At 46.5% G+C, this 17,878-nt stretch overlaps 2 protein-coding genes across 16 annotated transcripts in view; one reads left to right on the top strand and one right to left on the bottom strand.

Moving 5' to 3' along the window:
• Positions 1-5,039, bottom strand: part of LOC118731175 (scaffold attachment factor B1) — a 38,952-nt gene extending 33,913 nt beyond the window's left edge. For 6 of the 10 annotated variants that reach the window (XM_036459506.2, XM_036459507.2, XM_036459508.2 and 3 more), the window contains exons 1-2: positions 4,729-5,032; positions 1,258-1,342 (exon numbers count right to left, since the gene is read on the bottom strand). In XM_036459506.2, coding sequence (XP_036315399.1) covers positions 1,258-1,342; positions 4,729-4,917 — 274 coding nt within the window. In that variant the 5' untranslated portion in view covers positions 4,918-5,032. Of the gene's footprint in view, positions 1-1,257; positions 1,343-4,728 lie in introns of all 10 variants that reach the window. The other 4 variants (XM_036459510.1, XM_036459511.1, XM_036459513.1 and 1 more) reach the window with 2 other exon arrangements.
• Positions 5,040-5,224: 185 nt separating this feature from the next.
• SAFB2 (scaffold attachment factor B2) overlaps positions 5,225-17,878 on the top strand; it is a 38,648-nt gene continuing 25,994 nt past the window's right edge. Inside the window, exons 1-8 of one of the 6 annotated variants that reach the window (XM_036459504.2) lie at positions 5,225-5,550; positions 6,661-6,748; positions 9,458-9,522; positions 9,607-9,810; positions 14,303-14,365; positions 15,452-15,479; positions 16,384-16,894; positions 17,319-17,368. In XM_036459504.2, coding sequence (XP_036315397.1) covers positions 5,365-5,550; positions 6,661-6,748; positions 9,458-9,522; positions 9,607-9,810; positions 14,303-14,365; positions 15,452-15,479; positions 16,384-16,894; positions 17,319-17,368 — 1,195 coding nt within the window. In that variant the 5' untranslated portion in view covers positions 5,225-5,364. The remainder of the gene's footprint in view (positions 5,551-6,660; positions 6,749-9,457; positions 9,523-9,606; positions 9,811-14,302; positions 14,366-15,451; positions 15,480-16,383; positions 16,895-17,318; positions 17,369-17,878) is intronic. The other 5 variants (XM_036459500.2, XM_045589140.1, XM_036459499.2 and 2 more) reach the window with 5 other exon arrangements.

Below are 17,878 nucleotides of genomic sequence, written 5' to 3'. Positions count from 1 at the left end.
GCAATTAACAAGTTTTGCTTGAAAAAGTTTGTGTTTGGTTTGGTTTTTGTTGCAAAACTAGGGCTAAGAAGATGGCGGATGAAGAGCATATTCGGCACTGCATGCTTTACGAGTTCCAATTAGGAAGAAAAGCAAGTGAGGCTGCAAAAAACATCTGTAGTGCTCTTGGTCAAGATGCAGTTAGCGCCAGAAAATGCCAGCGTTGGTTTGAGAAATTTCGCGAGGGTAATTTTTCGTTAGATGACAAGAGTGGTCGAGGCCGTGTGTCCAATTTTGATCAAGAAGCTCTTCAAGCTCTTTTGGTGCAAAATCCTCAAATTACCCAACAAGAGCTTGCGATAACTTTAAATTGTTCACAAAAAACAATTTCCAATCAATTGCGTGCACTTGGCAAAGTCCAAAAGTTTGGAAAATGGGTTCCTCATGAGTTGACCGACAACAACAGTAATCAAAGAGTCACAATTTGCAGTTCGCTCCTCTCTCGTCAAAACCGTTTGCCGTTTTTAGAGCAAATTGTTACCGGAGATGAAAAATGGGGGCTGTATGTTAATTTGAAAAGGTGGCCTCAATGGTTGGACAAAAATGAGGCTCCGCAGCCCACGCCAAAAACTGACTTGCATGCGAAAAAAGTGATGTTGTGTGTTTGGTGGAATTTTAAAGGAATTCTTCATTATGAACTTTTACCATCTAACCAAACCATTACAAGTGCAGTGTATAGTGCCCAATTGGAAAGGTTAGCCCAAGCTTTAAGAGAAAAAGAACCCGCGCTGATTAATCGGAAGGGCGTAATTCTTCACCACGATAATGCACGACCGCATACTGCAAGAATCACTGCTGAAAAACTGCGCCAGTTGGAATGGGAAGTTCTCCCTCAACCTGCATATTCTCCTGATATTGCCCCTTCCGATTACCATTTGTTTTGTTCTTTGCAAAACTTTCTTCTTGGAAAAAAATTTAATAATGAAGAAGGCCTCAAAAATGCATTGACCGAATTTTTTGCATCAAAATCACAAGAATTTTACAACAGAGGGATTAAAATGCTTCCTGAGCGTTGGGCACAAGTAGTAGAAAACAACGGCAACTATACTGTTGATTAAATTTTGTTGTATTGTTTAAATAAATTTGATTTAAAAAAGTATTAGAAAACGACATTAATTATTACTAGACCTAATACGACCAAGTAAATGAGGCACATTAGCAAAGGTAGTAATTTTGAAGACAGTGCGACATTAGCAGTGGTCATAAATTCCTTGATACCTTTGCTAGATCTCTTTGATGTCTTCTTGTTTCCTTCAGAGGTAATTTCAATTTCATCAGGATTACCCCCTTCATCTTCAATTGCCTAAAGGAAAGGTAAATGGGGAAAAAAAATTTCACCATGAAAGTCAACAGAGACTTTACTTTCACAGAAGCTCGGGGTCAATGATTTGGAAGTGCATCACCTTCACCCCTTCCATTCTTTCTCTTGTTCTACACATTGAAGCAAGGGCTCTGGAGTCAGATGATAACAGTTCTAAGCTCTGTGGTCTTAAGGAGATTTAATTAATCACTGTTTTCTACTTCATAACGTGGGGTTACACAAAAATACAGCACTTACCTTAATAGCTGTGTGAGAACTCTATCCCCTATGTAAAGCAAGCACTGAACAAACTACCATCTTATTTTTGACATTACCACTACAATCTGGTTTATCCTATTCTCAGGCTCAATGGAACTAAAAAACGGAAAGGCAGTCTCCTATGATTTCACCTGCTATTTGACCTCAGAAACCCCTCTCCATGCCACACCTGCACTCGACACTGTCTGTATAGAATACAATTCGTTGGCTGAGTTCCTACTGTGTGTGGCTTGGAACAAGATATGACATGTGGTACTTCATCTATGACTGACTCTAAAGGTCTTGCTCTCAGCCAGTAGGGGACTCACCTCAAAGGATACAGAATTAGAAGATCTTGACAAGCCCAGCCTCCCACCCCAAAAACTTGTCACTCAATACAACAGCCACACCCACACTCAGCAAATCAGTACTGAACATGTCAATGATGATATCCCTGAAAATTGGGCTTCAGGTTTTACTAATAACCCTTTCTCTTTTTACTGTACTATCCAGTGAGCATAATTTTCCTATAAATCCACTTCAAGTACTGCATTTTATTTGTAGACCGTTTCAGATTCTCAGGAGTTGCCAGCTTGCTATCTGAGTTTAGAATGGGACTGGGGGGTCCTGCACCTACCTAATCTGTATCAGGAGCAAAGAAAACTTCTCTCATCTCCCTGAAGCCAGATCTAGAAAAAAAAATCAAAGTTCTGCCCTGGGATCAAGGAGCAGACAACCAGAAAGAGAATAAAGCTGTTCTAGACAGGAGGAATACATTTCACCCTCACTCTCATTGGGGTGCAGTGTTTACAGGATCATCTCTATGGGGACTGAGAGCTCTGAGTCATCCTCATAGGCCTGGCAAATTAACTTTGTTGTGTGATCCCTCCATCTTTTCCTCTTCTGCCGTCCCAGGAAAAATAAACCAAGGAAGGGATACAAACTGGATGACAGAACTTGGAGAGAAAGAGAAGATCAGCAATAATTCCAGACTTGCTTGGGCATGGTAGACGAGTTCATAGGCTCCCGGTATTTACTAGTACATAGTGCCCATGTCCCTAAGAAACTGAAAGGAGGGAAAAGGTGGGATGGAAGATGACAGTGATGGAAGATGCAGTCTCAGCCACCCGCCGGACAGGAGGATTTAATACCATTTTATCAGTTGTGCAAACATGCAGACTCTCTGGGAGGAAAAAGTATAAAATGCCCAATTTGGTTTTGTTGACAGGAGGCTCTGATGGCTGAGAACATGGACTACATCTTCCCAAGTGCCAACCCTCACCACCCTCGTTGCGTTTCCTCCAGGTAAACATCTGGAGGAAACTGCCTGCTCTGAATAAAGGACTTCAGTATTCATAGTGAATAAAAGTTAAGGAAGTTAGTATCCATAGCGAAAGAATATAAGCTCTAGTTAGAAAGGCCCCAACTGGCTCTGGGCATGTCACCTCACCACTCTTGAGCCTGAGCTTCCTTATCTGGGAAAGTAAGAAAAATAGGAAAAATATCTACTTCCTCTCAACAGCACTCAAAATAAAAAATAAAACCCCAGCCCTATCTGGTTTTGCTCAGTAGATAAGAGCATTGGCCTGTGGACTGAAGGGTCCCAGGTTCCATTTCAGCCAAGGGCATGTACCTTGGTGGTGGCACATCCCCAGAAGGAGGAAGCTGATTAATGTTTCTCTCTCATCAGTGTTTCCAACTCTCTCTCCTCTCTTCCTCTCTGTAAAAAATCAATAAATACATTTTAAAATTAATTAAATAAATAAAACCCCATTCCTTACTGTTTGGGAGTCAGGGTGGAATGAGCCACATAGCACACTATCTGCAGGGAATGGAGACAGGGGTGAAGGCTGAGGGTCTCAAGACAAGAGGAGGCTGGCCAGTGTGGATTAGTGGTTGATGTTAACCTATGAACCAGGTCACCTGTTTAATTCCGGGTGGGTGGGGGCTGCTGGCTCCAACCCCATTAGGGGCCTTTCAGCAGGCAGCCTATCAATGATTCTCTTGCATCATTGATGTTTCTACTTCTCTCCTTCCCTCTCTGAAATCAATAAAAAATAAAAAATATAAGAGCTAGGTGGAGAAAAGGTAAAAAAAAATAAAAATAAAAATGAAGCTAATAAGAATAAGAAAAGCGTAAGAGATGCAAACATTTACTTGACTTCGTGTTTCTCACACCTATCCTTCAGTACCCCTTCAGGTAGGTATTACAGGAAATGACATAGAGATAAAATGACTTGTGACAGCAATCAGATTCCCAGTGTTTACATGCGCCAGGCAATATGCCAAGGCCTTTTAGGCAACCTCACTTAGTCCTAAAACAAAAGCACTATGTTTTCCTTCTTTTTACACGAGCAGCAGCAGACTCAGAGAGGATTAAACGTCTTTCATGCAAAAGATGAGGCTACAGAAGCCCCCCAGAGCCCTAATCCCGGTCGCACACTGCCTGCCCTTTGGGGTAAGCCATCTCGGTGTCTTCCCCAAGCTCGTCTTTTACATTTCTGGTCCCTATTGCAAACGACACTTTCCCTTCCGTGTTGTACCTCCAAGATAGTGATGGCAAACCCCAAATTGGTTTTGCCCTTAAAATATTTCCTTGACATGCTCACTTTATAAATTAACCTCCTATTCAAGGATCGTTGGCCTAAAATCAACAACTATCTTTGTCGAAAAGACTCCCGCGGCCGGCGAGGGCTCAGGGACTCCGCCGTCTTGAGTTAAAATCTCCTTGACCGTTCAAATCTCTCGACCTTCCCCTGCCTCCCCCAGGAAGCGAGGATTTCAGGATTCCCCATCCATCTTTGGGAATGAGAGGAAAGCCCTCAACCAGCAATTGCTGCGGAAAACAAGCCATCGGGCGATGTAACCCGCCATCCAGGGCTGCGCGGCTCGGCTTCCTCCGGTCGTGTCACATTTTCCTTTTCTTCCCTCGCCCCACTGCGGCGCTAGGATGTGAACCTGGGCCTGGCTGGGCTCGCCGCTCCCGCTGGGGCCTAGGAGGAGCAGGGAGAAGCACGAGCGCCAGGCCGCAAATGGGGGCCGGAGGCGGGCCCGGAGACCACACAAACTCTGCTGCGGCTGCGGAAGTCCCACGACCCAACTGTGGTCCCGGCAGAGGGCCCCGGCCCTACCTTTCTGAGCCTCTCCATCAGGGCGCTCTTGTTGCCGCTCGAGTCGAGGTTCCGTTTCTTCAGCTCCGCCCGCAGATCGATCACCCGCAGGTCGCTGAGGCGCCGCGTCCCGGTCTCAGACGAGGCGGAGCTCAGAGCCGCAGCGCCCGCCGCACCCGAATCGCCTAGGCCTGAGAGAGCCTCCGCCATTCCAGGGACCCTGGCTTCGCCACCCACTTCACACAGAATCGGGCCTGGGTTCTCTCAGCTCCTAGCACAAAATGGCGCCGCCTGCCAGAAAACTGCTTCAGCCCCCCTCCCGGCTCGTCTCGCTGCTGCGCAGGCGCACCTGGCGAAGGCCCGGGTACTCGGTTGCGTCTGGGACTGAGGAGAGAGCCTGGGGGGGGGGGGGGGTGCGCAGGCGCGTTGCGACACTCCAGCCTCCCGCAGCGTACGGCCGGCACGCATGCGTGTGGTATCTACGGCGCGCGTCGTTGGGAACCCGCGGTTGTGGCTCCTCGGGACGCCTGCAGCAGTCTGGAAAGCGGAGCGGGAAGAAGTGATTGCGTTTTCCTCTTTGGCGGCGCCATTTTGTGCTCCGAGCCGCTACAGCCGCCGGCGGTGTGGGGAGTAGGTGCCGGAGACGGGAAGCTCGGGATGGCGGAGACCCTGGCGGGCTCTGGCGACTCCGGTTGTGGCTCGGCCGCTGTGAGTCCCGGCGCCTCAGAGGCGGGGACCCGGCGACTGAGCGAACTGCGAGTGATCGACCTGCGGGCGGAGCTGAAGAAACGAAACCTGGACACGGGAGGCAACAAGAGCGTCCTGATGGAGCGACTCAAGAAGGTGAGGTGGCTCGGGGCACGGAAATCAGGGTGCGTCCCCGAGGGGACCTGTCACCGCGGCTTCTGGATCCGGGCGACTTCGGCCCGCCCCCTGTTGGCCGCCCCTCCCTCCACCCCCGGCCTGAGCTGTCCGGAACGAGGGCGCCTGGCTGTGTGACCTTGGCCTGTTGTCGTCCCTCTCTGTGCCTTGTTTCCTACCAGGTAGTCGCCTCAGGTGCGCTGACAGCCTGCCTCCTGCCTCCTACCAGGCGCGAGTTTTAGGCTGGGTTCTGTGACCTTGTACAAGTGCCTGTGTCTCATTTTCCCTCCCAGGAGTACAGATATTGAAGGACCTTTGAGATCTTGCAGGAAAGGGAGCTGTGCTTGTACCTGCCCCAGCCTGCCCCTTCTCACTTACCATACCCTACGCCAGACGGCTCCTCTCCCAGGTCGCCTGGCTGACTCCTTGTCTTTTGGATCTGTTTGCGATGTCACCTCCCAGGTCACTCTACCCTGTCTAAATCACCTTCAGTAACGTCCAGGCCCCCCCCCCCCCCCCACACACACACACCTCACTTTCTCTTGTCATCCTGTGCTTATTCCACTCAACACAACGCATAACACAAACTTAAATATGGAGGATTGTCGTGTCTCCAGCCAGAACAAGCCTAAGGGTGGGGAACTTGTGAGTTGAGTGTGAGAGCCCAGTCTTGTGCCAGGCAGGAGGAAAGCACTGAGGCCGCTTCCCCAACCCAGCCTCTCGGTCCTCCCTCCCCGCACTACCCCAGGCCAAAGATGGCTTGGTAGGAGCCTCTTGTTATTTCTTATATTGTTAACTTAAACTAGAAGGTTGGGCAGTTTCAAGGTTATGGGCCAATTTGCAACTGGTCATGACCCTGATTCTGAACACCCTTTCACACCCCTTTGTCTTCGGGCCTGAGGGAAGGGGGTGCAGAGAGAACCAAGTTGTGCTGGGTTCATCCTGAGTCTTGTGGGCTTGAAGCCCAGATAGCAGAAACAGACTTGCTCTCTGCAAGGAGGAGTTAGAAGTTGTTACTTAAAAACTACAATGTGGGCCCTGATAATGTAAAATGCATCTCTTGGTAATGTAAAATCCATCTCTTCCTGACAGGCAGTTAAAGAAGAAGGGCAGGATCCTGATGAAATTGGCATCACATTGGAAGCCACAAACAGGAAGACAGCAAAGAGAAGTGTTAAAGGTATCCACCTGTACTTACTGCTGCTGGAGGCCCCAGTGTTGTTGTGAGAGCTTACTTAGAGAACTGTCTTTTTAGCACTCTTTCTGCCCCCCGGGCCAGGAGGAGAATGTCTGCAGCTGCCATTGTCTTTCATCTCCTAATTAGCCTGCTCTTCACCAGCGAGATACCAAGTGAAATTAAAATACATGCTGAAAACATCTCAGTTCTTGCCATCGGTATTTAAAAAGGACTAGAGTAAGACCCTCTAAAAGCTGTCCTGACTGGTTGAGCACCTGCTTTGGCTTCCTTCCTGGTTCAGAAAAATACGACTTAAATCAAGGAAAATGACAACCACCCAAGACCAAATAGAACTCAGCTTCTCTATGGACCAGAATAGATTGTCACAGTATTTGTACCCAGCCTATGTTTTTACTAGTGTGATTTTTAAAAAAATGAAGATATAATTCAAATACTATACAATTCACCTACAGTGTACAAGGCAGTCATCAGTGCAGTCATCACCGGTGTCTACTTCTAGGTATTTTCATTACCTCTGTGCCCACTAGCAACCCCTCCCCATTATCCCCTTGGCACTGATTGACTTTGTCTCTAGATTTGGCTATTCTGGACATTTTATATAAACAGAATCATACAGTCTGTGGCCTTTTGTGTTTGCCTTTTTTCACTGAGTATTATGTTTTCAAGGTATTATATTTATGTCATGCCCATACATTAATTCCTTTATGGATAATATCTATTATTTCTTGGAAGGGTTTAATTTTAGAAAACTTTGAAACCTTGCTCCCCTTATTGTAGGGAGGAATTACTTATTGTATTAAAATGATGAAGAATTAACCAACTGTCTTCATTATTAGATTTTACAGTGATAAGATCAATATAATTTAGGGAGTGGAGGACAGTTGTTTAGAAAGTCAAAAGAGCCAAAGCCGGTTTGGTTCAGTGGATATACTGTTGGCCTGCGGACTGAAAGGACCCGGGTTCTTGTGATCTTCCAGTCTGTTTTTAGGACTCTGTAATTTTTTTATTTCAGACAATGTTTTCTTCATTTCTAGTTGATCCCTTTTCATATCCTCATAGGTCTCATTTATTTTATCGGCCTTTTTTAGAAAATTCTTGAAAAGCCTTATAACTGTAGTTTTGAACTCAATGTCCATTCTTTTATTTTCTTCCATCTCCTTCCTTTTGTCCTGCAACTTCTCTGCATTTTAGCTGTTTTCCTGATTTGATGGAATTGTTTTGTGTGCTAGTTGTTCTGGTAGAGCCCAGTAGCACAGCCTTCTCAGTTATCTGAGGTGGACAATCTTGGTGTAATCCTTTGTGGGCTGTGTGCAGTCTTGTTGTTAAGCCTTGCTTATTGTTGGTATCACTAGAAAACGTTGATCTCCAAGCCAATTGGCTGTGAGGATCAGCAGTACCTCAGCCAGGAGGGCTTCTGTACTTGGCTTGGATGGAACAGAGTCTCAGGGTGGTATAGACAAGCTTTGGTTCCCTGTCAAGTCTTGCCTTAGGAAAGTCCTGTTCGCGGTGAGTCTCACAAGATTGATTGTAAGCGCGCACACCACTGGTATAGGCGCCGACAAGCTTTGGAATCCCGTCAGTCTCTCCTTAGGAAAGTCCTATTTGTGGTGAAAGCAAAAGCCAGCCTCTGGGAGAGCTTCTGTGCTCAGCTTGGATGGGGTGGAGTCTCGGGGTGGTGCAGACAAGCTTTGGTTTCTTGTCAGCCCCTCCCTGAGTCCCGCAGTAATGACCACTGGCTTCACACACCTCCGAGAGATCTCTGCCCGCTGCCTGACAGTCTGGCCTCACCCTGACTGGGGCCATCTATCAGAGCAATAGGGTGGTTCTGTTTTCTTCCCAGACAAGAAAGCCAGCCGTGCGTTAGCTGTCCACCCTCTCTGCATGCCTGGAGCAAGACAGCAGTGAACTTGGTCTTCCTCTCTGCTTGCTGGGAGTAAGTCAGTAGTGAACTCGGCCCGCCCTCTCTGCGTGCCCTGAGCAAGCCAGCCTTTTTGCACACAGTTCCTGAGGCTCAGCATGCCTTCTCTCTCCTTCCCAGATGGTAGAGCCTCCTCTCAGCCAGCTGTCCGGTGCTTCAGGGCAATGTTTCCCGTTTTCCAGTTCTAAATTCAAATTTGTTGTGGTAGGCTGCATTCAGGTATCCAACCTATGCCGCCATTTGGTTTCTCTGAAGTGTTCATTAATCGGTTTTGAAATTTTTTTAAATGCTTAGATATTTTGTTAAAAATCAAATGCTTTTTGTTTGATAGTTATTACAGAAATCCTAGATATCATATACCAATGGAGACAAAATTGCACACATTGAAACAGGCACTTTGACTAATTGGCTCTATGGTTGAGTGTCTGTCTACCCATGAACCAGGAGGTCATGGTTTGATTCCCGGTCAGGACACATGCCTGGATTGCGGGCTTGACCTCAAATATGGGTTGTGCAAGAGGCAGCTGATCAATGATTCTCTTTCATCATTTTTGTTTCTATCTCTCTCTCCCTCTCACCTCCTTTCTGAAATAAATAAATAAAAAATTTTAATTAGTAAAATACTTAAAAAAAACACACACACAGAAAACAAAACAGGCACGTCTTCTAGTTTTCTTGTAACATGTTCTAAGATTGAAATGTATCAATCTGCATAAGTTAATTATAAGCCTACACCTGAGTGTTATCTGATTGAACAATTATTCTGTAATTAGGACAGAAGATAGAGGAAGAAGGCACAGAAGATAATGGCCTAGAAGAGGATTCCAGAGACGGGCAGGTAGGTGGCATGACAGTGCAGACAGCAGCAGGAGCTCTGAGTCCTGGTCTACCTGGTCATTGATTCTCTCATTCCTCTTTATAGGAGGATGTGGAAGCAAGTTGGGAGAGCTCTCAGAATATTGACATGATGGATGTTAGTGCGCTAGAAGAAGCTGAAATGGAGAACAGCAGTGCCCCAGACTTTGGGGATGATGGCACAGACAGCATCCTCGATTCCCTTTGTGATAGCAAAGAGTATGTGGCCGCACAGCTGAGTGAGCTTCCAGCTCAGCTCACAGAACATGCTGTAGGTAACACCGAGACACGTGGAATGTGGCAGGAGGCCCTAGGCTCCCAGTGCTTGTGTGCTGCTTATATGGGCAAGAACATGCTAAGGGTTGGTTGATTAAATAAGAAGCAGCAAAATAGCCACCATAAACATTTAATTTAGGAACTGAACCTTGGTGGTAAATTCTGTCCATTTAAACTCAACATAGGTCAGATATTAATAACTTCTTGGTTAATGTTTTTAAAAAAATATATATTTTATTGATTTTTTACAGAGAGGAAGGGAGAGAGATAGAGAGCTAGAAACGTCGTTGAGAGAGAAACATCGACCAGCTGCCTCTTGGACACCCACTACCGGGGATGTGCCTGCAACCAGTGCCCCTGACCGGAATCGAACCTGTGACCCTTCAGTCCCCAGACCAATACTCCACCACTGAGCCAAACCGGTTTTGTCTTTGTTAATGTTTTTTAGATACTATTTCTAATTGGTGGGAGACACTTTCTAAGTATAAGCCATAAAAGGTTGTACAGTTGATATATTTTCCTTTTTAAAAAATAGGTTAAAAAAAAACAACAACTAGAAAGATAAAACAAAAACAGTTTATAACTTAATCATGCAGATAATCTTATAGATGTTTTATTTTTATTTATTTATTTATTTATTTATTTATTTTTAAATCAATCTTTATTGTTCATATTATTACAAAGGTTCCTCATTTCTTCCCCCCTCCACCAGGTTCCCACCTCACCCTCCGCCCCCTCTCCATCCCCCATTGTCCTCATCCATAGGTGCACAGTTTATGTTCAGTCTCTTCCTCCCTCCCTTTCCCCGATAGTAAATCCCTTTTCAGATAGCAAATCTGTTACTTAGCATTTTCTCATATCAATAATACCTCCACATGCCCAATGATACACTTCACACAAAAGATTTCCAAATAGGTCAACCAGCCTCATCCAGGCCCCACCCAAGGCACTCACAGATCAACACCCCAGCACTATACTAACTCAACACATCCAGATCTAAGCCTTCATCACTTGATTCAGCAGACCCTCAAGTTCCCGCAAAAGTTTCCAGCCAAGTCTGAGAGGCAGCCGTGGGGCAGGGGCAGGTGAGGAGCGAGCTGTTCCGGGCCTGGATGCTCCGGACCTGGCCGTACCAGATCCGGCTGCTCCGGGCCTGGCCGCTCCCAGCCTGGCAGCTGCTGCTCCGGGCCTGGCCACACCATACCCGGCTGCTCTGGGCCCTGCTGCCCTGGGCCCGGCCGCTCCGAGTCTGGCCGCTCCCAACCTGGATGCTTCGGGCTTGGCTACTGCTGTTCTGGGCCTGGCTGCTCCCAACCCAGCTGCTCTGGGCCCAGCTTCTCCGGGCCCGGCCACTCCAGGTCTTGGTGTTCCTGGACTGGCCACCCTGGGCTTGGCCGCCTCCGCCTCAGGCCTGGCTGCCACTGCCCCAGGTCTGGCTGCTCCAGTGCTGGCTGTTGATGCTCTGGTTCTGGCTGCTGCTGCTCTGGGGCCTGGCCGTTGCTGCTCCGGGCCCGGCTGCCACTGCCTTGTGCCTGGGCACTCTAGGCCTGGCCGCCGCTGTTCCAACATTCTGTCCTTTTTTTAAAAAAAACAAAACAACGCATTTATGTTGCAATGTTGGCTGGTGAGTTGAGTTCTGACTTAGTCTTGATTTTTCAAGATCTTCTTTGTATTCTTTCTTAAGTAATTTTACTATCTTTTGCTCTCACTTGATTTCTTCACATTGAGAACTTCTTTGGTTTCTTCCTCCTTGTCCTGGGAGCTCAGCAGGTTGGCCTGTGGCACCCCTTTGTTCTCCGCGGGCTCCTGCGCTGCTTCAGCCTGTTGCCGGGGTCGGTGCCACCCAGGAAGCAGCCCCTGTCCTTGGCTCCGTTGCCCACGCTCAGCGGTCGTAGGCTCAGGGGCACCTCCCCACCTTGGGGGCCCCGTCGCCTGGCTCCTTGCTGGTGCCCGGCTGGCCGGTGTCCGGCAGGGGCTCCTGCTCCTCGTCGAGTTCCTCCAGTCTGGAGCTTTTTTTCTCCTTCCCGCTAGGGGAGTCTAGGATCAGAGTCAACAGACTGTCCTCTGCGCGCAGTGCGCGCCACTCCGGGGGCTCAGCCTTTCGCCGCTCTCCCAGGACTCCACCTCACAGCCCCGTCTCCCTCTGCTTGAGCTTGGGTCCCCAGAGACTGGCCCAGTCCTGGAGTTTGGGGCGGTCCGGACTGAGGCTCAGCGCCGCCAGAGGCCCTGTTCCTTCCGGCTAGGGTAATCCAGCATCAGAGTCAACATTCAGTCCTCTGCGCATGTGCGCTCAACTCCGGGGGGGGAAGTGGGGAGGGGGCGCCCGCCTTTCACTGTTCCCCTGGGATTCCGCCTCACAGCCCCGTCTCCCCCTGCCGGAGCCTGGGTCCCCAGGGTCTGGCCCATAACGGGCTCAGCGCTGCCGGTTCGGGGGTTCAGCCCAGGCTAGGGGTTTTATTTCCTTTCTGCTAGGGAATGCCAGGCAGCACCCAGCCCTCTCCTCCTCTCCGGCTGCGACCTCTCCGTGCGCAGCATGTCTCCATACCTTAGGCTTTTTTTCAGCTCCTCTGATTTTCCTTCTGGTTTTCTCTTTCCTTCTTGTTGTAGAGTTTTCAGTCAGCCGACTACCTATAGCTCTGGGCAATGTCCACTCTACATTTTAGTTGTATTCCATTGAAATTATTGTGTGCTGCTGCGGTTAGATGTCTACCCGAGCAGCCATCTTGGATCCTCTCTCTATTTTTATTTTTTATTAACTTTTTTAAATAAAATTATTATCTGTGTACATATCTAACCATTGCCCCTCCCCACCCCCCCTTATAGATGTTTTAGAACACATGTGTCAAACACAAGGCCCACGGGCCAAATCCGTCCCGCCAGGCCTTGCAATGTGGCCCGAACCACGCTGTCATCACTGCACTCCGCTGCGTTTCCATCACAATGACAGTTTATGACTGTTCAGTAAACCATTCGGCCCGTGATTTAGGCTGGATTTTAGATTTTGGCCCCTTCTCTGATTGAGTTCGACACCCCTATAGAAAGTTTATACATAAGACAGTCATGCTCTGACCGGTTTGGCTCAGTGGTTGGAGCATCGGCACACTGACTGAAGAGTCCTGGATTCATTTCCAGTCGGGGGCATGAATCTTGGTCGCAGGCTTGATCCCTCGCCCCAGTAGGTGCGCATGAGGGAGGCAGCCAACCTTTGAATCTCTCTCACATCAATGTGTCTCTCTCTGTTCCCCTCCTTTCCACTCTCTAAAAATCAGTGGAAAAATATCGTCAGGTGAGGATTAATAATAAAAAAATAATAACACTAGCTCTAGCTGGTTTGGCTCAATGGATAGAGTGTCAACCCTGGGACTGAAGGGTCCGGGATTCAATTCCAGTCAAGGGCACATACCTCAGTTGCAGGCCCAATCCCTGGCACTGGTCCCAGTGTGAGCGGAAGGAAAACCATGTGTGTCTCTCTCCTCCTCCTTCCCACTCTCTAAAAATCAATGGCAGAATATTCTCAGGATTAACAACAACAACAAAAGAATAGTTAATCATATTAAAAGTGACATACAGTGAAAAAAGTATTTGTCACCCCAGAAAAACCCCTTCCATTAAAGGGATTCACAATAATGTCCTGGTGTGTAAGGTAGGGCTTTAATTCTGTTACTGGTATCTCCTTCCCATGTTCTCCCAGTATTTTGGCATAGGGCTCTCTGTGGTGGCCATCCTAGAAATAATGGTCATTTGAATCTTACCAACTTGGCATGCCCAGCCATTCTAGTTTGGTTGTGTTGTTTACTTAAGGCATTACACCTTAAACTAAAACAACTGCCCTCGAAGGACTGAACTTTAAACCTTCAAGGACAAAAGCCACAAACTCCAAACATCACTGATCAATCTAGGATAATATTAAGCAACTGATTTTCCCTCTCTAGGCGTGATCCTGTTGGTTTCTAACTTCTTGGTTAATGGAAGTGTCCAGGTTATAAGGTTCAAATTTATAAAATGATAAATATTTGGAAAGGGCCTTTTTTTGATGTAGTAAATAATAAGAAAATAGTCAAGTGTTTGTTAAATACAGCACTTTAGAAGAAAGTACCCTGTTGCTGTTATTTTAAAAGTGTTCCTACCAAGTGAAATTGGAGGAGTACCTGGTTTTGAGTTCTGCTTTGGGAATTCTGTGGCTGAGTGTGGTATGTAGACCACCAGTATGTGGAAACTGGCTGTAAGCGAATTCATTCATTCATTTGGGCAATGCTGACAGAATACCTGCTGTCTGCAAGCCTCTGTCAGTGATGCTGCTGTTATCCAGTACTAGAACAGGTGTGGGGACAGAGGCAAGTAATAAACTGAGTAATCTGACAATTAACTTGTGGATGGCAGTAGATATCTGAAGGAAATAGATACATGGTTTGCCTGGAACATAGTGAGGCATAGACCTAGGCATTCCCAGCTCTGAGCCCACAAAGTGACCTTCCATAATCTTTCAGGTAGACGGGGAAGGCTTTGAGAGCACTATGGATGCTTCATCGTTGGACTTCAAAGTAACTTCGGTAAGTGACCATCTGTTTCTGCATGATTGGAAATTTGACATGAATGATTGGCGTTCCATGTTTGGAAAAGATGTGTAGGTGTATGTACAGATGATTCATTGAGGATTAATATTGAGCTGGGTGCTAAGGATAAGAGGTTTGAGAACCAAACCGATCAGTTTCAGGGTTTGCAATCTAGTTGGGGCAGGGTTAATAACCAATAAAGAATGTAAGTGGGAGAGAAGTTTGAGTAGTTGGCCAATCTAGAAGGCTACCTGGAGGAAGTCCTGTTTGAATTAAGGTCTGACATTGGTCAGGACTTAGCCCAGTAAAGAAGAAAAGAAGACTTTGGGGTAGAAGGGAACATGGCTTATTGCAGGAATGGAGTACACTGGGTGAGGGCCGAGGGCCGGAGTGGGGCTGCAGAAGCAGGTGTGCCTGACTGCCAGTCTTTGGGTGGGAAAGGTTTGGCAGGTGTTCTTGTTTTCAGTGGGAAGTCAGGGAAAGGTTTTAACAGGTTCCAGTTGTAAATAATAGTTTATGTTGGGAGAAACACACTTTTTTTTCTCCAGTCTGATTTGATCTATAAAGCAGTGGCCATCTGTGTAACTTCTGTCTTGACTGTGGGAGTCTGCCAGCTGCAGAGGCCATTAGATCAGCTTAAACTTGGGTTGGGATGGCCAGACTCTGAGTGGAGACTTGAACAGGCTAAATATTACTGCTGCCTTTCTGCTTTTGCTGGGGGGGAATGGCAAAGTGATTGTATAACGGAATGCATTCTTTTGAGTGGATCTGCCCAGTTTTTTAAGTGCCTTATGGCTTTTCTATCTCTTATTTATTTATTTATTATTTATTGTCTAAAGTTTTATATATGTCTCCTTTGCCCTGCTTGACACCCTCCTCCCCCTCAGCCATTTCCACCCTGGGCAAGCCCCCACCGCCCCAGTGTCTGTGTCTGTAGGTTATGCTAATATTCATGCGTACATGTCCTTTGGTTGCTCTCTACTCCCTTACCCCCCCCCCCCCCATCCCCCTCCATTTGTCTCTGGATCTATTCTTGTTCAAAAAATTCTGTTGGTCATTATTTTCTCTCTTTTTTTTATTTAGGATATCGAAGAACCACTCTTGGAGCCAGGTACTGATAAGAGAAACACAACAGTTATGGTTTGAAAGTTTTTCTCACTATGTTTTTTTCAAGCTGTTTATATATTTTATGCTGTATTGTGGTCTTGTAAATGATTTTAATGGTGGACAATCCAGATCGTACAAGGATCAGAGATTGGAAACCCATTCATATCACCAGATCTGTGGAACTGCTGCTCTGGTTTCTAGAGGTCAGATGTATGTGGTGAGATGTAGTGGTTACGTTCATCTCTCCAACCTCATAGAAAGGCATTCACATAATTTCTTGTGATTCTTCCATGTGTTTCTACGCATGAAACAGATCTTGTGATATTTCTCTGCAGTCAGTTTGATTAATGCAGTTAAGGCAGGATAAAGCAATTGTCAGGGAACTTATAACCTGAGAAGTGACTGGATTCCAGAAGAGGAAACAGTTTCTTCATGAAAATTTCCAGCATGTTATTTCCCTTCTGGACTGCGTTTATCTCTCGCCATCTGAAGAGTTTCTGGTGTTCCTGTTGGACTGTTCTGTTAAAAGAAATTCAAAGAAATTTGGAAATTGAGCTGTCATTGAGTGATGACTGCATTCGGTTCAGCACCTTGGACATTGGAAAAATAAGTCAGAAGACCCAGACTTGAACCAAACATGAAGAAGACTGTTGAGAAGCAGCCAAGTGGTTGTAGGTGTTTAAATCGGTGGGGGCCTGTTTCATGTAGCGTAGCGGCTTACTGTAGCAGTCGGTTGGCGTGCAGGTAGTGTAACCAGTGTAACTTGTGTACCCATGGGTTTTCCAATCTCTGTGTAGCTAGCAGTTCTCTTCGTGTTAGTGTGGCAGCCGCGCCAGTTCCACATTTGTGATTGCTTTATTTCCCTGGTAATTAAACCTTGTGCCATTCTATTCCTGTTAAATCCGTAGAAAATGAGAAAATACTCGACATTTTGGGGGAAACTTGTAAATCTGAGCCAGTAAAAGAAGAAGGTTCCGAGCTGGAGCAGCCATTTGCACAGGATACAAGTAGCGTGGGGCCAGACAGAAAGCTTGCGGAGGAAGAGGACCTTTTTGGCAGCGGCCACCCGGAGGAGGGTGACTTAGATTTGGCCAGCGAGTCAACAGCACAAGCTCAGTGGAGCGAGGCAGACACCCTGTTAGCGGTAGTGAAAAGGGAGCCCGTGGAGCAGACAGGCGGTGACGAGAGGATGGACTGTGAGCCTGTAGGGCTAGAGGAGCCAGTTGAGCAGAGTAGTAAAGCCTCAGAGCGCACAGAAGCCTCTAGCGAGGAGGTGGCAGAAGCGCCCCAGGAAGCCTCAAGCCCAGACCCCAGGGATAGCAAAGAAGACGTGAAGAAGTTTGCTTTTGAAGCTTGTAATGAAGTCCCTCCGGCTCCTAAAGAGTCCTCAGCCAGTGAGGGCGCTGATCAGAAAATGAGGTTTGTTTTTTCTCAGTTTTAGACCAGATGCTGTCTCCTTTTTATTGGTGTTTTAATGACACACATAAGCTGTTTTTTCTACAATTGGCCAGCCAGACTGACGAAATTGTAATTTACCTATAAAGAATGTTTTATTTCTCTTTGTGTATTTTTAGTGGCTGATTTGATTCCTTCTTTTCTCAACCGACTATGGTTGTGTTCTTAAATTGCTAAATGTTCTCTTCAGTTAAATGAAATTGATTTAAGAATCTGATATTGTATTTTGGGGGGTCAAATATCCAACATAAGCTTGCAAAGGTGTCTTGTTAAAATTTTACTTCAGACTAATTTTCTGGTAGGTATTCAATTTTAGCACACATTATATTTTTAATTTAGTTCCCTTTTGCTTTTTTTCTGCATGGTTAACATTAACTTTTGTCTCTAGTTCTTTTAAGGAAGAAAAAGATATAAAGCCAGTCATTAAAGATGAAAAAGGTATGATTTACGTGGTGGGGAACCACCTGCGGATCCCTTGGCGTAGGAGGGAGGGGCCTGAAAATTGCCACATTCTGGAATTTACAGTGAATCCTGTCACAACCCTATTTTCCATTGAATAATGTAAGAAGGGTTATAGAAACTGCTATCTTTTTTTTTTTTTAATATATTTTATTGATTCTTCTACAGAGAGGAAGAGAGAGAGATAGAGAGCTAGAAACGTCGATGAGAGAAAAACATTGACCAGCTGCCTCCTGCACACCCCCTACCAGGGATGTGCCCACAACCAATGTACATGCCCTTGATCGGAATTGAACCTGGGACCCTTCAGTCCGCAGACCGACGCTCTACCACTCTACCACTGAGCCAAACCGGTTTCAGCGAAACTGCTATCTTGGTTGAGATCTGATCATTGAAAGACATTTCAGTTCATAATAACCTAGACAAGATTACTCCTCAAGTAAGAAAACTCTTGTTTTTCCCTGCCAAATTTTCATCTCTGTCCTATGT

Source organism: Pipistrellus kuhlii, unplaced genomic scaffold, assembly GCF_014108245.1.
Source record: "Pipistrellus kuhlii isolate mPipKuh1 unplaced genomic scaffold, mPipKuh1.p scaffold_m20_p_30, whole genome shotgun sequence".
Taxonomy (NCBI): Eukaryota; Metazoa; Chordata; class Mammalia; order Chiroptera; family Vespertilionidae; genus Pipistrellus; species Pipistrellus kuhlii.
Note: the sequence above shows the minus strand (reverse complement) of the source record. Positions and strands in the feature narration are given on the sequence as shown.